Source organism: Oncorhynchus keta, chromosome 25 (genome assembly GCF_023373465.1).
Source record: "Oncorhynchus keta strain PuntledgeMale-10-30-2019 chromosome 25, Oket_V2, whole genome shotgun sequence".
In the NCBI taxonomy this organism is placed as follows: domain Eukaryota; kingdom Metazoa; phylum Chordata; class Actinopteri; order Salmoniformes; family Salmonidae; genus Oncorhynchus; species Oncorhynchus keta.
The window spans coordinates 27,919,090-27,942,411 of NC_068445.1; the positions used below are offsets into that span (position 1 = coordinate 27,919,090).

Genomic DNA, 23,322 nt, shown 5'->3' on the forward strand with positions numbered 1-23,322 from the left:
GTGGGGAAAAACTAATTCTGATTGGCTGATATTCACCCCTGCCTAGTCGTGAAATGCATAGACTAGGGCCTAATGAATTCATTTAAATTGACTGATTTCCTTGAACTGTAACTCAGCGAAATCTTACAAATGGTTGCGTTTATATTTTTGTTCAGTATAGTACAGTCGCACTTAATTGCATTCCAATTAAATTGATGCAATTCTGGGCATTTTGATCCAATTCTAACTGAACATCACAACTGAATCTTCCCAAAGTGTAATCGAACTATGGCGCAGTCAATCACGCATAAAATATATTTTGCCACCACATACAATTCAACGCTGGCTCTTGCCCTCATCGTATGTCAATTTCATAACCTGCTTTCAATCAACAACCTACTATGTGGTTTTCAAGCATATTTCGAGATTCCAAGTGGTTATGGGTCTTCTGAAGTAAATTTACCCGAACGGGAATTTGAGGACTGTTCTCTCGTGTCATGGTTTCTAGAATTCACTTTTTTTTAATAGTTATGTTTTTCTTTTTTAAATGCTTAATTACTTCTGCAGCAAAACTTGCTTCTGCATTACCTTGTAGGAAAAAAAATTCCTTGTCACTATACAGACCAGGGGGGCGGCTGGTAGCTTAGTGGGTAGAGCGTTGGACTAGTGACTGGAAGGTTCCAAGATCGAATCCCTGAGTTGACAAGGTAAACATCTGAACAAGGCCGTCATTGAAAATAAGACTTTGTTCTTTAACTGACTTGCCTAGTTAAATAAAGGAAAAAATACCAATGTAAAGTCAGGGGCACTGGTTCATGCAAACCTGTCAGGCGGAGTGTATACAATTTAGACCACTCCATTGGTCCTTAATAAAAATCGCCACTCACTATTGGGGGACTTGCAAAACCAAGTGCCCCAATAGTGGCTCAGCATGTGAATTCCGCAAACCACTGAACTCGAAATGAAGCAAACAACACTGAAAAAACATTCACCAGTGTACAGCGAAAGCAGCATGTCGCCCCGTGCGAGTTGTTGACGAATCGCGATTTGACTCGGTGAGAACAATCACGCCAAAACACTTACTTGGTGCCAACAACAGTAGAGAAACAAGACTCCACTGTGGCTCTTTTCCTGTAATATATGATAGGATGGCGCCAAAATGGCGAAAATGTTAATTCCGCACATGACAGCCCTGTTGGTGTTACTATTTAGGATACCCAATCGCATCACAGCTCACATAGGGCGCGTTCGTAAATTCACTCCGATTTCAGAACTCTCGTCTGAGTGCAGAATAACGGATGGATTAACGAATGTCCAGTGCCAGTAAACGTAAGGGAAAAAAGCCGTAATTAAATTGTTGCCCGCATCTCAGTTAGTCACCAACAGAATGGATAACATGAAAACAGCTTAACCAGGTCTGCTAGGCCGAGTAAAATGGAAGAAGCTAGCCAACGTTAGCTTGGGTTCATGACTGCTGTTGAGGTCAGAATGCTTGGAACAACCCTACTACACCTCGGCCAGAGCGTCCAGTGTGCGCTCCGAGAGCGTAACGCTCTGAATTTACGAACGCCCAGAGCGCACTCGGTCACTCCAGAGTCAATTTACGAACGCCCAGAGCGCACTCGGTCACTCCAGAGTCAATTTACGAACGCCCAGAGCGCACTCGGTCACTCCAGAGTCAATTTACGAACGCACCCATAAACTCTCTGGCAAACACAGTAGTTTACCAGCAAAACTGCTGTCGTTCATATAAACACTGTTGCAAGGTAGTAGTTTATTTAGCTTATCTTTTGACCTAGTATTTTTTTTAAATAAACATTTTCGTGTCAGCCTTTGCAGCTCGAGACGACCCACACGTGATCGGCCAGCATAACTAGGCGCTTGTTAGTTACAGTATTTGAATTTGACGAGGCTATTTTGACGTTGGATAGCTAACTATATTCGCTGGTACGAAATTTCGAATAGATCTCACATTAATGTTTTAACTATATGGTTATCACAAGCGTACCTCATTTTGATATTTAAGGCAGACTGTATGAAGTTAATTTGTTAACCGGTTAGACGTTAGTTTTTCTTTCCATCTTGAGCTGCTGTACATTTTCTGTACGGCTAATAAATTATAACGTCATTTGCTTTTGATAGCCATCTGCGGATTGTCATTTTTACTTTTTCAAGAACAAGGCTTTCTGCCTGAAATATTTGTGTTAGGGATTCCACAAACATTGTAGCTAGCTAGCATTTAGCTTGCTTGCACCCGTAACAGCGATTGTAACCAGGAGCCAGCATCGGCCAAGCGAATTTGACAAAGTATTTAGTCAATAATTAAGTTATCAAGAGAAGTATCACACACACCGATAACTGACTTCTGTTGTCGAGAATTTGCATCCATCTTTGCTTGTTTTCATTACCGAAAGTGAAGTACCCTGACTAGCCACAGTCAGAAGCAGTTGAGTAGCTAGCTATCCAAATTCTGAATCTGATTGTCATTTTATCAGTGTTATTGTTGAAAATGGCGGCGATCGAAATGGTGCAGATGTTGATCGAAGCAGCAGAATACCTTGATCGCAGAGAAAGAGGTACAGTGTTAATAACATATTTAGCATTTTGTGTATCATATTGTTAGTGAGCTACCCTGCCTCATTTGAATTGCTGGGGAGTGCACCTGTCATAATCCATTTATCAGGTTCATTATAAATGATTGATTATTGATGTAGACCAGATTTAAAAAACATTAATTAATAATTGCATTGTACATCGAATAAGGGGGCCAGCTGGCAGCAATATGCTCACAGCAACAACAAATGCACAGCAGCAAAAACAGTCGACCATGCAGGGGATATTTTCTATTACAAACACTTTGAAGTATAATGTTGCAATTTTACTGACATGCAGAAATGACCATGTTTGATCGAAAAATATATTATTTGTCACATTCAAACGGGAAAGGTTCATGCTTGCGCCAATGGATTTGATCTTGATGTTCTGTCCAGACGATTTCCCACCTCTCCCTTCTCTCTTTTGTGGTTAGGCTGGGGAGCCAGCAGGGTTTACACCAGTTCAGATGACATCATTGGCTGAAAAGGGGGGAAATGATCATAATTCGAGATTGTATGTTAATACTCAAGCTATATAACTACAAACGTGATACAAATAATAGTTCACTTCTTACCTAGCTAAAAAATACAGTATTCCCTCATCTCACATTTATGGCTCTGTTTTCATTGGAATGTCTATGGTTGCATTGAATGCATTCATTGCACTGTGTTGTGAATTACAGTGATGGATTGATTTATATCCTGCCAATTTATTTCCAGAAGCTGAACATGGCTATGCCTCCATGTTACCTTTCACCAGCAGCAAAGAGAAGGACAGCTTGAAACGGAAAAATAAAAGCAAGAAGAACTCCAGTAGCAGGTATAGTCATTTGAGCTAGTTCTGTCTATACGTCTTTGTGTAGAGTAAACCCCCTCAAGGGAATACCCTATAACTGCAAGATCAGTTTTTCAGAGAACAAGACCTTTGCCTTGTCCAGTTTTAGCCCCAACAGTGACCCAGATGGGAAAAATATTAATCCGATTCAGACAGAATTTAGCAAGTAGCTACATACAATAGTGGGGAATCTAAGCCTTTTGAGGTCGATCAAGGTGTCCAAGGATAAACTGCAGCAGTCAGGCAGTTCACCCTGACGGGCGTCCCTCCTGGAAAGACAGGACACCCTCACCCTGCCTGGCCAATTGTCTGTTTGTCTTTCTGATGTTATCCAGCTTACCTACAGTGCCTTGCAAAAGTATTCACCCCCTTCGGCATTTTTCCTATTTTGTTCCATTACAACCTGTACTTTAAATGGATTTGGATTTCATGTAATGGACATACACAAAATAGTCCAAATTGGTGAAGTGAAATGTAAAAAAAAAAAAAAAAAAACTTGTTGGAAGAAAAAAAAGTTAAACAGAACAGTGGTGCATGCATATGTATTCACCCCCTTTGCTGTGAAGCTCCCAAATAAGATCGGGTGCAACCAATTACCTTCAGAAGTCGCATAATTAATTAAATAAAGTCCACCTGTGTGCAATCTAAGTGTCATATGATCTGTCACATGATCTCAGTATATACACACCTGTTTTGAAAGGCCCCAGAGACTGCAACACCACTAAGCAAGAGGCGCTACCAAGCAAGCAGCACCATGAAGACCAAGGAACTCTCCAAACAGGTCAGGGACAAAGTTATGGAGAAGTACAGATCAGGGTTGGGTTATAGAAAAATATCAGAAACTTTGAACATCCCATGGAGCACCATTAAATCCATTATTAAAAAATGGAAAGAATATGGCACCACAACAAACCTGCCAAAAGAGGGCCGCTCGCTAAAACTCACAGACCAGGCAAGGAGGGCATTAATCAGAGAGGCAACAAAGAGACCAAAGATAACCCTGAAGGAGCTGAAAAGCTCCACAGCTGAGATTGGAGTATCTGTCCATAGGTCCACTTTAAGCCGTACACTACACAGAGCTGGGCTTTATGGAAGAGTGGCCAGAAAAAAAGCCATTTGCTTTAAAAAAGAAAATGAGAAAACACGTTTGGTGTTCATCAAAAGGCATGTTGGAGACTCCCCAAACATATGGAAGAAGGTACTCTGGTCAGATGAAACTAAAATGTTGCTTTTTAGCCATCAAGGACAACGCTATGTCCAGCGCAAACCCAACACCTCTCATCACCCCGAGAACAGCATCCCCAGCTGTGGGGATGTTTTTCATCGGCAGGGACTGGGAAACTGGTCAGAATTGAAGGAATGATGGATGGCGCTAAATACAGAGAAATTCTTGAGGGAAACCTGTTTCAGTCTTCCAGAGATTTGAGACTAGAACAGAGGTTCACTTTCCAGCAGGACAATGACCCTAAGCATACTGCTAAAGCAACACTCAAGTGGTTTAAGGGGAAACATCTAAATGTCTTGGAATGGCCTAGTCAAAGCCCAGACCTAAGTCCATTTGAAAAGCTGTGGTATGACTTATAGATTGCTGTACACCAGCAGGAACCCATCCAACTTGAAGGAGCTGGAGCAGTTGTACCTTTAAGAATGGGCATAAATCCCAGTGGCTAGATGTGCCAAGCTTATTTTTTTATTTCACCTTTATTTAACCAAGTAGGCTAGTTGAGAACAATTTCTCATTTGCAACTGCGACCTGGCCAAGATAAAGCATAGCAGTGTGAACAGACAACACAGAGTTACACATGGAGTAAACAATTAACAATTCAATAACACAGTAGAAAAAAAAGGGGAGTCTATATACAATGTGTGCCTATAAGTATACCTATGATGAAAATTACTCTCATCTTTTTAAGTGGGAGAACTTGCACAATTGGTGGCTGACTAAATACTTTTTTGCCCCACTGTATGTCTGTTAGAATGGAACAATTTCTACTTTAATATGTTTTTTTCCCAAGTGTAATATTTGTGTGTGGTCACAAGCATTCTATTGTGAAGGCTGTCATGGCTAACTGCAATCTTAGTGTATTGTCTAGGCAACAAATGACATTGGATTGCTTTCCTTACATTTTTTAGCTGTGAGTCAGGTTCACATGAACCACTTTTTATTTTACACATAGAGACTGATCATGTAGATCATATTCTTTGTTGTTTAATTAGTTAAAACCTGCATTTCCCCCTAACAGGGATTTTTGTCACCTTTTTGGGCCCTCACCAGTTTGCATCCCTGAAATATGCAAAAACTAGGATAGGTTGCTGAGATTACTAAGATAGTGCCTTTGGCTTCTGGACAACGAAAGAAAGTTGATATGAAAACCAATAGAACAGGAGAGAAATACTGTAAAACTTTTCTGATTGATAGTTTAGCTGTTGTTGTTGGCTGCTTCATGCTGCTCCTCTCTCTAGACTCCTACTGCTCCCTGCAGCCTGTCTGTGAGTTGCTTAGAAACGAGTCTCCACTCTTGCTCACGGCTAACTCTGACTAGAGTCTAACCCTAAACTCACTGTTCATTAGCTACTATTTTTGGCAAAATAATAATTCCAGTCAACCAAGGCACTGTTCCAGTTTTATGACTGACACGATTTGTTAAATTCTGACACCAATTTCATTCCACATAATTATACAAATTAACCTATAAACTGATAAGCATGACAGGACACGTTTTTATTTTCTGCAGCTAACAGACTAACAGGAAGCAGAATCTGAATTGAATTTAAAATAAAGGAAGTATAATTTAAATTAAATCTGAATGAATGATTCTAAACATCATCATAGAACATGTTATTTTGGCATGTATGGTTACCAATACCATGTAGCATGTAGCATAAGGTTGAAAACGGATTCTCCTAAAAAATCATTTAAATAATTTCAGTGGTCTGGAAATATTATAGGATCATGTTTAGAGTTGTCTTTAATAATTTATAATTCCCTTAAAGATAAAAAAAAATATATATATATATATATATATATATATATATATAAGAATGGATAAGATCAAACACTACAGTATGGAAGGGAACAATCTAACATCTCATGACAAAGAAAAATTTAATAAAATATTTGTCAAATTAATGAGACTCATGTTTCATGTCTCGGTTGAATTGTTATTTTTTTCTATTCAAATTCTACTTGATGTGGGGTGTGGTTATTTCAAATTCATTGTTTTCAATTCAGGAATTCCGAATTGACCTCAACCCTGCTCTGCAGATTATTTCAGAAAAAGACACTTGACTGGCTTCCTGGCACTGTGTGGAGCCTGAAGAGTGAAATCTGTGTGTCTGTGTGCCCTTGTTGGTAGAGCTGGTAGGACCTTAGGCTGTTGGTGAACGGTGCAGTACACTGCAATGCAGGAGGCCTTTAAATCATCTCTCTATCTATATGACCATCGCTTTCTCTCGTTCTCTCACCGTCTCTTTTGTTTGCTCTGTGAGGGGGCGGTATCAGCTAAGGTGAACTGGGAGAAGAGTGAGGGTCTTATTTATGGGGAGATGGGCCAGAGAATCACATTTTATTGGTCACATACACATATTTAGCAGATGTTACTGTGGGTGTAGCGAAATGCTTATGTTCCTAGCTCCAACAGTGCAGTAATATCTAACACTTCACTACAATACACACACATCTAAAGTAAAATAATGGAGTTAAGAAATATATAAATATTAGGACGAGCAATGTTGGAGTGGCATTAATTTAAAATACAGTAGAATAGAATACAGTATATACATATGAAATGAGTAAGGCAGTATGGAAACATTAAAGTGACCAGTGATTTTATGTATATAGGGCAGCAGCCTCTAAGGTGCAGGGTCGAGTAACCAGGTGGTAGCCGGCTAGTGATGGCTATTTAACAGTCTGATGGCCTTGAGATTGAAAAACAGCTTTTATCTCTCAGTCCCAGCTTTGATGCATACTCTGATTTCATACTCTTCCTGGGGAGCTACAGTTGGGTAGGGAGGAAGCTCATAGAGGTGTTCTTGGGGACCTCAGAATTTCAGGAGAGAAATTGGGAGGGGTTGGTGGACAAGATTATGGCTAAGTTGTGTAAATGGTGGTGTTGTTGCCACTGATTTCTTTCAGGGGAAAGGTCCTGCTCACTAACAACTTGGCTGATTCAATTCTCTGGCACACCCTGATCATGTTGGAGCCCCCCCCAAAGACTCTGATCAAAAACCTGAGTGAGCATGAAGGGACCATGGACTAGTTGGCAGGGTGAAGGCTTTCTGTCTACAAGCTGCACAGAGACTGTAGCAGCATGGGGTGTGCTGGTGAGACACTGCATGGGCTGTTCTAAGGAGGGCAGGGGGCCTTGGATACGACAGGCACTTGTTCTTGTTGGATCTTGTGCAGGTCATTATATCAACCATTACTCTGTTCTTGGGGTGTGGAAAGAGACTCCTAACTGTTCACAGAGACGTTTCACAGCCTGGAGCCTTGTGGCTCCCCTATGTTCCACAATCCCCTCATCCAGACCAGAGTGCTGATCTCTGCTAACTTGTGGGCCAAACCTTGTGAGAGCGGGGTTCACAAGGTTGGGTGACCTGAGAGAGGAGGATGGATGGAAATCTGCTAGCGACATGGGGAGGCTTCCGCCTTAAAGTCCTCCAGGCTGCTGCAGCAGGTGGTGGAAGGGGTCCATGCTACTGAGTTCCTTCAGAGAGCTGGTGGGAAATGGGCAGAGACTGGGCCGAACACAAGCCTCTCTCGCTGTAACAACTCCATGGCTGACTGCAGTGGTGGCAAACAGAGAGGAGAGGAAGGTTTAAAGCACTTTACTGAACCACACTGAATTTACTTGGCGACGATTTGTACGGATAGTTTCTAATCTCTGTGTCCCTCTTGTCTGTTTACAGATCCATACACAACGAGATGGAGAAGAACAGGTAGGTCGAATCCCACATCAAGTTCTCTGTCTCTTTCTGTCTCTCCGTCTCTCTCCTCATTCCCACATGGATAGTTAGGAGCACCAGAGAGTTATTACCGGGAAATGAACAGTGCAGAATGATAACCCTACTGCTTATCCTACAAGGGACCACTGGTCTCTCTTTGGCCTCTCCCTGGCTGTGCCTGGTCTCTCTTTGGCCTCTCCCTGGCTGTGCCTGGGCTCTCTTTGGCCCACTAACACACTGCCGGAGGAGAGAACAGTGAGACTCATTCCCTCTGTCAACTTCTGTGTGTGTGTGTGTGTGTGTGTGTGTGTGTGTGTGTGTGTGTGTGTGTGTGTGTGTGTGTGTGTGTGTGCTCGAATGAACCCACTTAAAACGCCTACCACCCTGTCTCAGTCCAAGTCCTCTGTTACAGTGAGTCCCATAGCAGCTTAGCCTGCCTGCCTGGTGGAGCTGGCCACTGTGTAACCTGACTCTGTCACGTTATGGCATCCCAGTGTTCTGCCCTTTGGACTAGTTCATACTAAGCTCAGCCTTGGGCCAGCTGAGGAACATCGCCTGGATGTGTTCCACTCCGTTGTGTATTTGTTTGTCTCCTGTGTGTTTATTGGAGAGCGAGAGGGGGTGTGTGTGTTTTCCACAGTGGCTCTGTGTCGCTCTCTCACCCAGGAGCATTAGAATAGTTATTACTCATTCATGCTGCAGTTGAAATTGATAAACACATACTATGATCACATATCCCTCTGGAGTACTCCCAGTACCAAATATTCTCCATACACCTAGCCTTGAGCTTCCAATAACATTTAAAATGTTCTCAACTAGCCCACATTTGTGCAATTTCACCCCACTCATGCACACGTGGCCTTTGGGGTGCACACACACACACACACACACACACACACACACACACACACACACACACACACACACACACACACACATTGGTTGTACCTCCTCCCGCCTGCCTGTGTGTGCATGTAGCAGCCTCCAGTTGGAGGTGTTTTATGTGTGTTGTGTAGCAGGATCTTGTGGTCCTCTTTAGCTGCACAGAGAGAGGGGGAAGTGAGGAGAGGAGATAAAGGGGATAAATAAAGGGATACAGAACAGCTTAATGTAAATCTAGTGATCACCTCTCCTCTATGTTTAGTAACAATGTTGTTCAAATGTACATGGAACTACAGATGTCGGATCTTCATTTGATCGCTGAGAATTTTCCTTCTGCATCAGGAAATTCAAATGAGCCTTATGAATCCCTGAAAATGCGCAGTTCTCTCTCTCCATGCGGGGGCAGTCGAGTCATTGAGGTTTGCTATCAAAATAATATGCTCTCTCTCGCTCGCTCAAACACTAGGCCCTAATACTGCAACATTCAAATGTACAAACAAGTATCTGAAATTCAGCCATACATATCAACAACTGTCTTTTTGTATAGCTTAATAACACAAGGTCTCCGCTAGGCTACAACATACAAGTGTTTCCTAAGGTTATGAATGAACTGTCAAAATAGAGTTGAATCTGGGTTGGTCTAGCGGTTAGGGCCGCTGCCTTCACGTATAGGCCTACCGTGTTGCTGTGGGTTCCATTCCGGCCCATGCACTTCTGGCACAAATAACGCAATTCCCCTGATTGACATGATTAAGTTACATCTTTCAAATGTGGACAGTCAAGGGATATTTTACCCCTGATCTTGATAAGAAATTACCATACCAGAAAGTTTCAGATAACATAAATAGGAAACAAATGACATAATAACAATAGGCTACACCCAACATTAGTTTCCATTCATACACAGTGTCAGGTAAATTGCCACAGTAGATTTGCTGTGGTAAACAAGGAAATGAGTTGTTCTATTGAACGGAATAATTGTCAATCGCCCTTAGTCTGTTCAAACAGGGCTACGCTGTTCTGATGACAACACCAACCAGATGGTGAAACACTGGTTTTGAAGTTCACAGGCGGGGCTACCTCATCACGTGGCCATGACCGACTCATGTACGCTGCACAAGCAGGACGAGGTAACCCCAACATCTTTTAGGAAGTGGCAATGAGGTTACCAAAAGTGGTTGTAATTGAGATCAGCATTGTGGTTGAATTAGCTGTCGATTTTAATCTAGTGCCATTGATGGTTGCAACTTGCAATAGGCCATTTGATTATATTCCAACAGGCTACATTCTGTAGGCTACCCATTAGCCTATCCATTGTCATATAATACAAGGTGTGAAAACCTATAATGGACTACTGTTTGTTTCACTGGCTGAGTTGAGAAGCTCATCAGTTGATTGACAGATGTAGTTCTACTGTAGAGCGATAAACTTTCCTCCAGTGTGGATGCTCTAGTTAGGCTATGTATCATTTTGATGGTCTTTAGTGTGGATTGGAAGCCTGTATTGTGTGGCTTTAATATATTCATTTTGTAAAGCTGTCAAGATGTTTATGCATTTGAGCCTATCCAACGATGATTTCGTTGAGCTGACACTTTTCTCTGATGTGTATATTCAGACTTCGTTTTACTTCTTGAAAACATTGAAATAAATGCAATTTACCCCCCAGAGTCGATGTCCGCGCGCCCCCGCGGAAGTCTAATTAGCATAATTTAAAATATTGTGTTTAAACTAGACATACAATGAGCTCCAAAATTGTTGAGACAGTGACTTTGTGTTTGTTTTCGCTCTGTATTGCAGCACTTAGGATTTGAAATGAGACAGGGACTTTGACGTCAAAGTGCAGACTGTCACTTTTAATGACAGTTAGACGCACAAATATTATACATGTCTTGGGGGTATGATATTTGTGCATCCTCTATGAATACTGATGATACATAGGCATGTTGTTTTGAATGATTTTGTTTTAAGCCTTTCCCAAACCATAGCCCACTCCTAACCTTCATTTTTTTTTTTCTTAACCCATTTTTAGTTGTTTCTGTTTTAACCTTGTAACCACAGATAATTAATGCAGCAAAAATAGACATTTGTTCATGAGTCAAAGGGCAGTGGGCCAGATTCGAACCCATGCCGTCCCTGGCAATATGTGTGCCGGGTTAAGCGGCTGTAACCCGCTGGACCACATAGGCACTGATATAACCAAACATGTATTCTGCTTATTGCTTGCCTTCAACATATATAATAAAACAATGTATCTATAAAAAAATGTTTCCCTAATGAAAAATACAACTACGCCCTACAAATGTTAGTTTATTATAACCCACATAAGAACTCACACGAGATGCGCTGTAGTCTTCAATTAGCCTACATAAGGTATACTGTAGGTATGGGACTGCACTGTATACAAACACCGCTTCTGGCTGCCCCCTGGTGGCGATTCTAAATATTTATTCTGATATTAAAATTCTCCCGCAACGAAAGGGTTCAAATTAAGATTGGACATCTGTATAGAAGATGATTCCACTGTACATGTGACTTGGTTTACCATGTTTGAAAATAATCAAATACATTCCTCTTCAAAATGGACCTACATGTCTTCAACAAGTGTTTGTTGTTTAGGCCTACTCGCACTCATTCCCTTACCAGAACAGATTAAACATTTCTGGAAGACTGTTTGATGCAGTCCATTTGATTTATAGAGTCATGAGAAAGTGCAGGCCCTAGACAGGCACAAGTTTGTGGATGAAAGTGATCATAGGTCAGGGGTGAAATTACTGCAGAAGAGCTACAGGGAGCGAGAGCTGACTCCATATGAGGTGAACAATGACTGCTGAGAGGGTTTAAGGGAACTGATTTAATTATGCTTCTCCTTTCGCTCTCTCTCTCTCTCTCTCTCTCTCTCTCTCTCTCTCTCTCTCTCTCTCTCTCTCTCTGCAGAAGAGCACACCTACGGCTGTGTTTAGAGCGATTGAAATCCCTCGTTCCATTGGGACCAGACTCCAACAGGCATACCACCCTCAGCCTGTTGATGAGAGCCAAGAAACATATCGGGGTGTGTGTGCCGGGAAGTAATCAGTTCCAAGTGGTTTCTGATTCAAGAGGGCAATTTGATTGACCATTGTAGAGGTCAGAAGAGGGGGCTTGTCTGTTTCTGCCTCAACTAACCCCTTTGCATGGTTACAGCAACAGTTAGCCTGGCTAGCTAGAGGGTAATGAGTATAGCATTAACTCTGGTGAGTGACTGGTGTACAGCTAGGGTTGTTGTAGAGTACACAGCTCAGTTGGTTAGGTGATTAAGGTGGAGTGAAGTGGCAACTTGTTAAAAAGTAAACCCTGCATTACTCAAGGACCAGGGTTACCTACCCTGTATAGAGCAGGGATTTTTTTTAAACATTTTATTTTTTTCTCGCCTGAGTAGTCTCATTTCACTGCCAAAAATAAAATTAAACCATCTTGTGTTCAGAGAAATAACAACACAATGTCAAATACAGGTAGCCTAGTCAAATAATTAACATCCAATCACATTAACCGTTTACTCTCGCGGGAATTCCACTAACGGTCCGTATCTGTACTGATGGCGCAAAAGCCAGGGAGACATAGTGAGAGAGTGGTAACGCACGTGCAATCAGTTGCTTCAGATGCCACTTGTGTACACTGCAGCATCCACGAAAGGCTCTTGCTGCCAAAGGAATGCCTGACAGCTTGAAAGACGTTTCGGACACTACAGTAAAAATGGTTAACTTTGTTAAAGCAACTTGTGTATTTTCTGCACTATGCAAATATGTAATCAGCGACTATGTAACACTTTTACAACATACAGAAGTGCGCTGGTTATCAAGGGGCAAAGTATTGACGTGTTTTTAAATTGAGAGACAAGCTTAAAGTTTCCTTTACTGACCATCATTTTCTCTTGTCTGACTGCTTGCCTGAGGCCAGTCGTGAGAAACTGGTCATATCTGTGTGATGTTTTTTCTCACCTGAATGATCTGAATCTAGGATTACAGGGACTCTCTGCAACTATATTCAGTGTGCAGGACAAAATTGAGGCTGATTAAGAAGTTGGAGCTCTTTTCTGTCTGCATTAACAAGGACAACACGCAGGTCTTTCCATCATTGTATGATTCTTTTGTGTGCAAATGAGTTCAAGTTTACGGACAATGTCAAATGTGGTATAGCGAAGCACCTGAGTGAGCTGGGTGCTCAATTACGCAGGTACTTTCCCGAAACGGACGACACAAACCACTGGGTTCGTTATCCCTTTCATGCCCTGCCTCCATTCCACTTACCGATATCTGAACAAGAGCCTCATCGAAATTGCAACAAGCGGTTCTGTGAAAATTGAATTTAATCAGAAGCCACTGCCAGATTACTGGGCTGCGCTCAGAGTGTCCTGCCTTGGCAAATCGTACTGTTAAGACACTGACGCCCTTTGCAACCACGTACCTATGTGAGAGCGGATTCTCGGCCCTCACTAGGATGAAAACTAAATACAGGGACAGACTGGGAAATGATTTAAGAGTGAGACTCTCCAATGCAACCCAACATTGCAGAGTTATGTGCATCCTGTTATTTTGTCACACCGGGTTATGACAAAAACTCACACTAATTCTTATGTTTAATAAATGTATCGTATATTGTGTGTGGCAGGCTTACAATGATGCCAAAAAACGCCATTTGAGAGTGCGCTGGTGCTAGAGGGGGTACTTAGCTGGAGGTTGAATGTTTGAAGGGCTACGGGACTATAACAAGTTTGGGAACCACTACTGTAGAGGAACCAGTCCATGGTTAACTATGTGTGGATGAGGCCAGTACAGTATATTAAAGTCAACTGTCCAGTGTGTCCAGATGTCTAAAATTGTAATTAAGTATGTTATAGTGCTGAGCAATTAACCAAAATGTAGGTTATTTTTCAGTTTTTAAACAACTATTTGACTAACGTCGGTACAATTATTTGAATTCCATTTTGTTCATTTTTTTCTGAGCTCAATGCACACATTGCACAGCTTCTCTAGAGATAATCAGATCCAGTCTGAACTGTGCAAAGTAGTAGGGATTTGTAGTTTAACAGGCCAATATTCTGCATAGTTTCGTGCATAAATCGTGGTAATTCACTAAAATGACCAATATCCATTTTACATTTACTTGTCCATTCTCTGATTCTTTCATGATCTAAGTGATTGAGAGTTGGTATTCAGCAGTCAAAAAATATGCCTTATTTACTTTGAAGAACTACTAAAATTGTGATTTTGTCAGACAGCATAGGCAGCTGCTCTATAGAAATGAGATGAGGTCTTAGAAAGAAATAATAGTCATCAAATAAAACAAATATAATACACACAACATCTGAAATATTTTATTAAAATAATGTGAGTAAACGATGATTAATAAGTGGTAATGGAAAGTCACTAACATCATGGGATTTTTATTAATAGGTTTATTCTGTGTTAGAGCATTCCACCCAAATAATCGAAATCGAAGGACCGTGATAATCTTTTAATAATTGAACCGAAACCGAATAGACCAAAAAGCACTAATCACTCAGCACTAGTTTGTTAAAAAGCAGCTTTTCTGTTGGAATGGATGAGTCAACATTTATTTGAGTTAACAGAATATGAACATTTAAAAGTTAGATTTTCACTGGACAGTTACTTTACTGTATCACTGTTACATACAGTACTGAGGTCAGAGGTTGCAGGAGGGCAAGAGGAGATGTTAGCATGTTTTAAAGTAGCTGCCACAACGCGCGCACACACAAAGTGAGGATGTTGTCTGACTGTGTAATGCTGTCTGACTGTATGTGTGTGTCTGCTGTAGAGGTTGGAGGAGAGCGAGCGGAGAGCCCAGCATACCTTAGACCAGCTGCAGAGGGAGCAGAGGCACCTCCAACGACGTCTGGAGCAGCTAGGGGTGGAGAGAACACGTATGGACAGCACAGGATCCACCGTCTCCTCCGACAATCCAGATGCAGACCAGGGTGAGCACACATACCAGACATGACCAAAATTAGCTGGCACTGTAAATGGCCATGGCTGTTATGTTCACCAATGTATAGATAAAAACACTGTTCAGTGATGTAGGCCATCATTTTAAATAAGAATGTGTTCTTAACTGACTTGCCTAGTATAAATAAATGTTACATATGAGAAATATGGCTCATCCCACATTGGTAATCCAAGGTAGTTCTGTTGTGGGCACAGTAGAGATTACATTGTAGCTGCCGTGTGTTTTAGGGTGATAGTATTAATCTGTATTGTGTGTAACAGAGGAGGAGCTGGATGTGGACGTGGAGGGGACTGACTACCTGCTGGGGGATCTGGAGTGGAGCACCAGCAGTGTGAGTGACTCTGACGAGAGGGGAAGCCTGCGCAGCAGCTGCAGTGATGAGGGCTACTCAAGCGCCAGCCTGCGTCTGCAGAACCAGAAAACTCAGGAGAACGCCAAGCAGTTGGGCTGTAGCCTATAAGAGCACAGCCCTCAACCTCTGGCCCATGTGCAACGGCGTCCCTCTATCGTCAAGTTAACTCGCGCCCACCAACCAGTCTCTGCCAATCAGACCTCACCTCCAGCAGGACTGGCCTTCTGACAAAGCCCTCTCCTCCAGCTGTATTCCACCTCTCTTTCCCCCTCAGACCTCCAACACCTGAGACCCATCATCCCATTTCAACCGTCCATCGGCCAACCAAAATGGAAGATCTGCCCATTCAGAGCCTCTGGCTCAATAAGATGAGTAGTATTTGGAAGACACCCCTCCGTCCATCCCTTTCTGTGTCCACCACCTCTGTCCCTACCTGCTCTGCTGTCAGTTTCAGTGTAAGAGCAGAGAGGTGACTTGGCTGTTTTCACGTATCCATGCTGTTTCCCCCTTCCAGCTCCCAGCGTCTGAGAACGAAAGACTTCAGCTAGAGAATGTTATTACAACACTACACCTACACCTCAATGCCCCCCCTCTACCCCCAGCTCTAGCTCCCATCTCGCCCATATCTCCAATGAGACTGGCCCCTCTATAGGTGGTGGTACAAACAATCGGCGCATGGATGGTATTTAGCACTTAGAGACAGTATAGGAAGGGATTGTCTGGGTCAAAGAGCTGTGGTCATTGTAATCAATATACTGTATGTCTCCTTAAAAGACATTGCAGCTATTGTAGTAATGTTATCAGGTGTAGTCTATTAGAAAGTCTTTATGGTAAATAATTGTCTACCTGCACTGTCTACATGTAAAGTCCTCACTGGGAGTTCTACAACACTAAGCACGGGTGTGATTTGATGTCATCCATGTTCCACAACCACTTCATTGTTGCGATCGGCAGCAATACATCCATCCCTCTCTCCTCTACCTGGCTTAGCGGTTGGATAGATACCTCCATGTTTTTGGCTCTTATAATGGGGGGCTATTACATTTTAGTTTTTATTTTGGCATACCCTGTACTTTCAAATCCTCACCTGCCATTCTGAATTTTTATGAGGAAAAATAAATTGAGGACAAAAACTTGTTATGAAGAATGCGCAGCATGAGATTGTTATGGGGTATCTTTTATCTTCCTCTCGCTGATGGCGGTGGCGTCTAACTCATCTTTTAATGTGATGGTCTGTGTTGCTGCTAGTCATGTCCTGTAGCCAGTGGTAGTCACTTGAATATGTGTTGAAGTTATACAGACAGACAGTAAGTTACCGGTAATTGTTGAAAGTAGACCAGTGGAGGGATTAAAGCACATTCCATGTTTGAGAGAAAGTAGGCCAGATGGAGCATTACCTTCATCCATATTTATGAGGGAGTGTTTTCAGTTTTTAAAGCCAGGAAGGTTCTAGCTATCTGCTTCAGGTTACCCACAAGCAGAACACAACAGATGTGCTGACTTGCTTTGCCTTTGGGTCAGAGCACAGTACAAGCAAGATCAATGTCTTGTGAGTTTGTTCACCTCTGGAAAGAAAAGAGCAGAAAGGCTACTGTACACTAAAGATACTCTCCTCTGCCTTGTCTATATACTTAGATATTGTTTATGCAAAATGTTATGTTTATGTAAATAGTTTACGCAGAAAGATCTGTTTATTTAAAAAAAAAAGGTATTTATATTAGATGTAAATATATAGATATATCTATTTAATTGCTTGTCGCTTTACTAGTTTTTGTTGTGAGGGTTTCGATGTATAGTTGGTTTGCACAGCATAGTCGATCCAGAGCTTTTTAGATCTGTAATTTGTGCCTATAGGCTTTTGTGTCCTTTCAAAATTGGCACGGTGCTCCTAGAATTGAAATTGTTTTATTTGTGGTTGATTATATTTATCTATTTCAAATCTATCCTCTTTGTTAACAGGTAAATAATGCAAAAAAATATAGATTATTATAAAAATGTATTACATTGAAAAGAGGAGCTGGCGTGTGTGTTTGTGCTTTGGCATTGCTGGGATAGTGGGAAGTTACAGTGGGCTTTCTCCCTTTGTGCCTGGGGGCCTTAAACAAAATGGCTTCTCCACCCAAGAGATTATAACACATTGTAGAAAGAGGAGGAATTGGTGGGTTCAATAACCAGGGGATAAGATGGGGAGGCTTGCAGCAGCATTTGAATGTAGTCGACTAGCCTATAATATATCTCCCCCTGCACTGTTGCAGCACAATGCCAAAGGAACCTCAAACTGTGTCACTGCAGAATCTCGTTAGAACGGGAAGACGGTTGGTACACACCAAAAAAATCCTTACAAAATAGGAGTATGATTGTTTAGTCTATTTGTGTGGAATGCTGCACTATGTCATTTTAAAACCCTATCCAAAAAGAGAACCATGTAGCCATGCTTGAAGGGGAATGTTGTGAATTGAGTACACGACTCAGACTAGTGCTATGGGGCAGGTGTATGTATGTCTTGTCACTGTCTTCAGAGAGAAAATATAATGGTTTGGGAGGGTTGTTTTTAATGGCAAAACACTGTCGCATTTGTATGGATGTTTTTATTGGTTTACTATTAAAAAGGTGAAAAACAGTATCGCTTTTCAAAGAAAACCTAATGTATTATTAAAGCTAAGCATTGTCTGTTATTGGGGAGCCACACACTCCTCTCCTTCCCTCTCTCCCTGTCCATGGCCTGTTTTATATGTCTTCCACTCCTACCTGTGTGTGAATGTGACTTCCATAGAGAAGAGATCCTGATTCATTTCTATGGTGGTTCCCCCCTGTCCTCCACATGCTGTGGACCAGCCACCATGGTGCAGAGGGAGCCTGAGGGAGTAGACTGGGCTGTGTAGTATAGCTGTAGCTGTCCTCCCTCCCTGTATAACACTCTTAACACCCTCGGTGCTTCAGCCTCTGCCTTAAGAGCAGGTGTAGATTCTTAAAAAAGAACAAGAGATCAATGCAGTTGGCTTCTGTGTAGTCCAGTGTAAGCTGTATAGGATATCATCCTGGGAATTCTCTTTTTGGTTTTGTTGTGTATATTTGGGTTACGTTCGTACGAAGTGGCTTAAGCCTTAAAACAGACAGATGTAAGAGAACCATAGTAAAGTATATATTATACACGTTCATATATAATATAGGTGTAGACATGTTATCACAAAAAAGGTCATTATTTTCATTGTAACTGTGTCTCAGGTGTTGCTCTCCCTCACACACACAGACATACACACGTTGTCATACACACATCAGAACAGACTCTGCCTTTTGAAGGAAGGGTTTATGTCAAACTATAAAAAGGTTGACATTTTCTGCACACATTTTTTAGAATTAGGGATTTTAAACTTTGTGAAAACAATCTTTGGGAAGTGTGGTGCAGTCATTTCTATTTGCCAGTGATATAAAAGGAATAAAACCATTTGAAAGCCTTGTTTACCTAGCCACTTTCCTTGTCTTTGTGTTCATGGCTCATTCTGATTATTTGAAATATGTATTTATTTCTGCTTATGCTGATATATGGCTGTCTTGCTTACCTTAATTGAATGCACTGACTAAGTTGCTCTGGAAAGGGTGTTTGCTAAATGACCGTAATGTCAATCTAATGCAGAACATCCCTATATACTATAGTAGTAAAAATCCAAATTGACGATATAGTGGATCTTCAGCTTTGCTTGGAGACCTTGTCAATGTGGAGGAATTCCAGACGGGAAAACAAAGCTACCATCTTGGGAGGTAATCAAAGCTAGCTCTCTGGCAAGCAGAATAAACAGAAAACATACAGTTCCGAATAACACAGAAATACAATTTCATTATCTTGGCACCTTAGTGACAGTCCGTCCTTGTCTGGTTGCCCGCAGAGGGACAGAGATAGAGGAGAGTGCGGTGTGGATATTCTAGTGTGGGTTGCTGTCTAACACTTGATGAAAGGATTCCAGCAGGCTTCTGACCCTTCCCTGGTGACTGAGATGAGGTATTCTTCCAATATCTAATTCAGACTGGAATAATATGTCCAGGTCAGTCTGTATGAGATGCTATGTGCTTCTAGCCTACTGGCCAAAGGAAATCTGAAGCCAAATTTTTTTCTGAACTAGTGTTTTGATAGACTCCAGCAGGGCAGAAGAGGCATTGACTTTTTAAAGTATTTTGACCTCACCTGTTGGATCCCCCAGCACTTTCCTCAAGATATATTCTTAAAGAGGTAATGTGAGTGAGTCTGTCTACCCTCCCAGGTGGTGGTAGTAGATGGGGTAGGGGAGCAACAACTGTCAAGGAAAACCTTGAACATACACAGACTCAACGCAAAATACATCAATGGACAGTCTGAATGCCATCAGTGACATCACATGGGGCTTAAATGTTTTGCATTGCAGTGCTGTCCCTAAATCCTTTCCCACAACCCTTCTCTACCTGATATAGTACTGTCTTTGTCATTGCTACTGTCTACTTGCGACTATCTACTTGATGAGTGTACAAAGGAGGGCTTTATCAATTAAGTCTTTATTTTTCATGTGTGCATCTATGCCATAATGAGTGTGTTTGTGTCGTGTTTACATTCCGTCAGTGGGTTCAGAGACCCATCTCTCTCCCCGTTAATGTCAAATTAGGAAAATCTATCAGTTTATTTCAACCCTGCAGACCCAATTTACAGTTTACACACACACACACACACACACACACACACACACACACACACACACACACACACACACACACACACACACACACACACACACACACACACACACACACACACACCTCTGGAATTTCAACCCTGCAGACCCAATTGACCACTACCACAACCTTTGTTGACAGATGGAGCTGATTTAGTTTGTGATTACGTGTACTGTATAATGGAACTGAGGAGGAGGACCTAGGGTCTCTTGTTGACAGGGACTGATAGTTTGCAGAGGGACACAGGAAGAAGAAAATATGAACAGAATGGATACTGGCCAGCAACAGACAGTTGGTCTGGGTATAGCTACTGCAACATATGCACCTGGCAAATCAAAGCACCTGGGATAGGGATGTTTCAAACAAGCCCTTTGAGTAAGAGCCTAAGCATGGTATCCTATAGACATAGATCAGTAGTGCAGCATTCAAAGGAAATTTCTCTCAAAGTAGTACAGCTTTTCATACAAAGAAGACATGTATCCCAACAGAAAATGAACTGATGCAGACAGCAAAGTGAATGTATGTGAATCAAAAATGTCATTTCTCAATAGATCTAATGAAGAAAGGAAAAACCCTCCACATTCACAGCAGTTAGTTGTTTTTAGTATCTTTCTTTCCGTACAACAAAGTTCCATTTAGAGGTTCAACAACTTGCTGAACTGGAGAAGGGGAAAGGGAGGCCGTATGATACCAGTGTTGGCCTAGAAAGAGGTGACACCTATACCTGTAATTGTCCTGCTTCACACCCAGGCATCTCCTGTCTCTCAGGTCTCAAAGGGGCTTTTGTTTCTGCCTGCTGTTGGAGCTGCTGGATATGGCTGGCCTGAGCCAGCAGGTGAAGTGCTGTAGGGTTTGTGGGATGTGTGTATGTCTCACACATTAATGATGAGGTGTTTTGGATAGAGGAGGTGTAGACTATGATTATGCAAAAGACAATATTGTTTTCTAATGAAGATCTCAGAAAAGAAAGTCTGTCTGGTTGCTGATGGTTTTGGATCAGTGTAGAACTAGAGATGAGAAGGTTAGCACATTGTTTACTTGGCCTGTATCTCTCAAGGCAAAGTGGAGATGTTGAACATTACTGAGCATGTTCTGCCCCCTTGTGGTTAAAATGGGAATCTGAAAAATTAATGGCATTAACTTACTTTACCATTAATGTATTACATCACGTTAAACAAAGCATCTATAGTGTAAATATTTGTCACTTTTGTCAATGGTATTTTATTTTCTGTTCAGATAATAACCGTGATTTGCTGGTGCAATTTGAATCTGTGGTTCCATTTGTGGCTTGCAAGTTAAGCGTTTCACTGTGCTGTTTTACACCCAGTGGCGATTTTATCATGTAAATAAATCTTGGGAGGGATTTTTTATATTTTTTTATTAATGTGGGATGCATGCCAGCAAAGCCACTACACTACACAACGCTAAACAATACATTAATTGCACTATAACGGTGAGAAACGGTGCCCAAACTGTTAGGGCCTACATAAAGGTGTCCCAACAGCAGAGTCCCAACACATAACCACTGCTACACATGGCTATCAGCGGAGCCTTGTCTGGCAGTGAAACAGTTCATTCAGCCTCATTTACTGCCTTTAAAAAAAACATACCTGATATGGCTGACTTGCTTAAACAAATGTGGTTTCTAATGACAATTGAGATGTACAAACTATGGCATAAGGGGACGGAAGCGGATAAGAGACAATCCGTAAATTTGATTAAGACATTAATGAGCGAGCTAGGGTGGACGTGGTCAATATAACTATTTGTTTAGCACTTTTAAAATGTACAGCGACATAATTCAGAACATGGGCCGTTCTTACAGTGTTCTCCCTGTACACCAAGTCAGAACTGTAGTATACATAAATGGGGCATATAAGCAGACAATGAAAGCTCTTACAATATTCTAATGATTACATTTCTCTAAAACAGGTCATAGGCTACATGTGCACCACCAAGTCAGAACAGTAGGCGAAATTAAGAGGGGTAAATATACCAAATGATCAGGGTGAGGCACATGGGCTACTAACATCTTACTACACAACATACACTTGGTATTACTTTCTTAGTTATAGTATACATGTCTCTCTGGCATGTTACATCGTTTATGCAGTGGCACACAAATCATTTTTGGACTCACCTTGTTGTGCTATGCTCACTTGAACAGGAAGGTGGCACGGCGGTCCTTCGTAGGAAAATTGTGTCATCAAAGTCTGGCATTCTTCTGTATTTATGGTGCTTTCAAAACAACTGAGAACTCACAAATAACTAGGTTGAATCATGATGATGTCATTGATCTAGTTCTAGAAAGAGGCCGGATTTACAACTCCGAGTTTGATGACCGTTCAAAAAGTATTTCCCAAACCACTTATTGTTGAATTTGTGATTTCCAACTTGTTGTGTAATGTTTATGTCCAATGGCCGATGAGCATCGATACATTTTACCTTTAATTTTTATTCATTATTTCTCTTCCTATGACAAGGATAAAAAAATATTTTCCAGTAGATTGTCGACTTGATTCATGACGTTGACATAATCAGTCCAGTCATAGCTACTGTACATATAATGTGATTTGACGTCATTTTATCTGTGGCCAATGACCTTGAGCCTTCTTGGCTGGGCACTTCTAGTGTAACTCTAGGGCCGCACCCAAGGGGCTAGAATTATCTAGCTCTAACCTTAGACTTGGCGGTGACATAATGTCCCCATGAGTGACAGAACACTGAGCCAATCACAACGCAAAGCTCCGTATTTTCTGCTGGCTTGCCCCACCACCACCACAGAAAGCACTGAGCTCGGCTGAAACACCTGCATTTTGAAGCTGCCTTACTCAAGAAAACAAAAGAGACCATATTTGTATGCAGCTTTATTAACTTAATTATATATATTTTATTTACATTGTTTGCAAACTGATATGTGACACGTATTAATGCCAAAATAACTGGCAAGACAGGCAAGCCTGCCCCACCTGCCTTGAATGACAGGTTGCCACTGTTTACACCTGCTGTATCCTGTGCATGTGACAATACAACTTTAA

General features: G+C 41.6%; 1 protein-coding gene across 6 annotated transcripts; it reads left to right on the forward strand.

The window, feature by feature from the left end:
* Positions 1-1,274: 1,274 nt before the first annotated feature.
* mxd1 (MAX dimerization protein 1) lies at positions 1,275-19,044 on the forward strand. 6 transcript variants are annotated; one of them, XM_035736348.2, is made up of 7 exons: positions 1,561-1,745; positions 2,475-2,555; positions 3,294-3,393; positions 8,317-8,346; positions 12,169-12,283; positions 15,046-15,205; positions 15,495-19,044. In XM_035736348.2, the coding sequence occupies exons 2-7, from the start codon at positions 2,489-2,491 to the stop codon at positions 15,692-15,694; spliced, it is 672 nt and encodes a 223-aa protein (XP_035592241.1). In that variant the 5' UTR covers positions 1,561-1,745; positions 2,475-2,488; the 3' UTR covers positions 15,695-19,044. The 6 variants fall into 6 exon arrangements, with proteins under 6 accessions (XP_035592244.1, XP_035592241.1, XP_035592243.1 ...); XM_035736349.2 differs by lacking the exon at positions 1,561-1,745 and adding an exon at positions 1,758-1,926; XM_035736351.2 differs by lacking the exons at positions 1,561-1,745; positions 2,475-2,555 and adding an exon at positions 1,275-1,308.
* Positions 19,045-23,322: the final 4,278 nt, after the last annotated feature.